At 69.8% G+C, this 1,105-nt stretch overlaps 1 protein-coding gene across 1 annotated transcript in view; it reads right to left on the bottom strand.

The window, feature by feature from the left end:
• The window catches only part of SLC22A11 (solute carrier family 22 (organic anion/urate transporter), member 11), a gene marked incomplete at its 5' end in the record, with an annotated part of 11,156 nt that overhangs the window by 2,846 nt on the left and 7,205 nt on the right, over positions 1-1,105 (bottom strand). Inside the window, one exon of the mRNA XM_014538202.1 lies at positions 784-998. Within this exon, the coding sequence (XP_014393688.1) occupies positions 784-998 (215 nt within the window). The remainder of the gene's footprint in view (positions 1-783; positions 999-1,105) is intronic.

Here is a 1,105-nt window from a genome sequence, read left to right as displayed (position 1 = left end):
GGTCGCTGGCAGGGCCAGGCCGCCAGGGCCAGGCGGGACTCAGGGCAGGAGGACCTCATGGCAGTGTCCAGGGGTGTGCAAGGCGAGAACCCAGCCAGGTCTGGGATGGGGGAGCTGGCCGGCGGGTGGACCTCTTGGCCCTGAGCGCCCTGGGCCCTTCCCGTGAAGGAGAGGGTCACGCGGGACCCAGGTACCCAGAATCCTTCTCACTGTCCCGCCTGCCTGTGGGGGTCCTGGGGTCACAGAGAACCACGGGGAACAGCAGGTTCACGGAAGCCCAGGTCCAGGCTGCAGCCGCCTGCCTCGCCCGGGGCCTCCTGAGCAAGAGAAGGGACGGGAGAGGCCTCCAGGCACCGTGCCTCGTGCAGGGAGTCAGACCGGGGGCTCCGCTCGCTGCCTCCTGCTTCTGAGAGAACCACTCACTTGGCACCGTCCTGCCTCCTCCAGCGACCTCACGCCCGTCCCGCCTCCGGGCCCTTCTTCCCCTGCAGCTCCCACCTCTGGCCCGAGGCTGGTCCAGCCCTGGCTCCTGCTCTCACCAGCCTGACTTCCCAGCTCTGACCCGCGATGTCCATCGGGACATGGGCGGGGCTGCTTGGGGATGGGATCCTGAGATGACATGGCAAAGGCTGCCACCGTGACAGACGGGCAGAGCTGGGGTGATGGGCCCGGCAGCCCCGGGGCCGGGAGGGGGGGAGGCCAGCGTGGTAAGTGCGGCTGTGGGCAGGCAGCGAGGACCCAGGCGGTCAGCGGCCCTGTCTTCTCCCGCTGCCCTGGCCTCACCTGGTGGGACCAGCACGTTGGCCAGGATGGAGAGGCCTCCCAGGGCCTGGGCGCTGGCCAGGACCACGCGGCGGCCGAAGAACCTGAGCAAGACGTTGCTGGCGGCCCGGCCCAGGAAGTCCACGGCTCCGAAGAGGACCTGGAGGAGGAAGATGTCCCGCCCCAGGTTCTGCAGGTCGAAGACCAGCCCGTAGTAGGAGATCATGTGGGAGAAGCTGCAGGGCAAAGCCAGCCGTCGGGAGAGGCCCCTCCCACCCGCACAGCCGGCCCAAGAGCACAGCCCCCCAGCCCCCCCGGGCTTGTCTCTGCCAGGGCTGGGGGG

The sequence above is a fragment of the Myotis brandtii genome, unplaced genomic scaffold (assembly GCF_000412655.1).
Source record: "Myotis brandtii unplaced genomic scaffold, ASM41265v1 scaffold187, whole genome shotgun sequence".
Classification (NCBI taxonomy): domain Eukaryota; kingdom Metazoa; phylum Chordata; class Mammalia; order Chiroptera; family Vespertilionidae; genus Myotis; species Myotis brandtii.
This window is presented reverse-complemented; position numbering and strand designations above follow the sequence as displayed.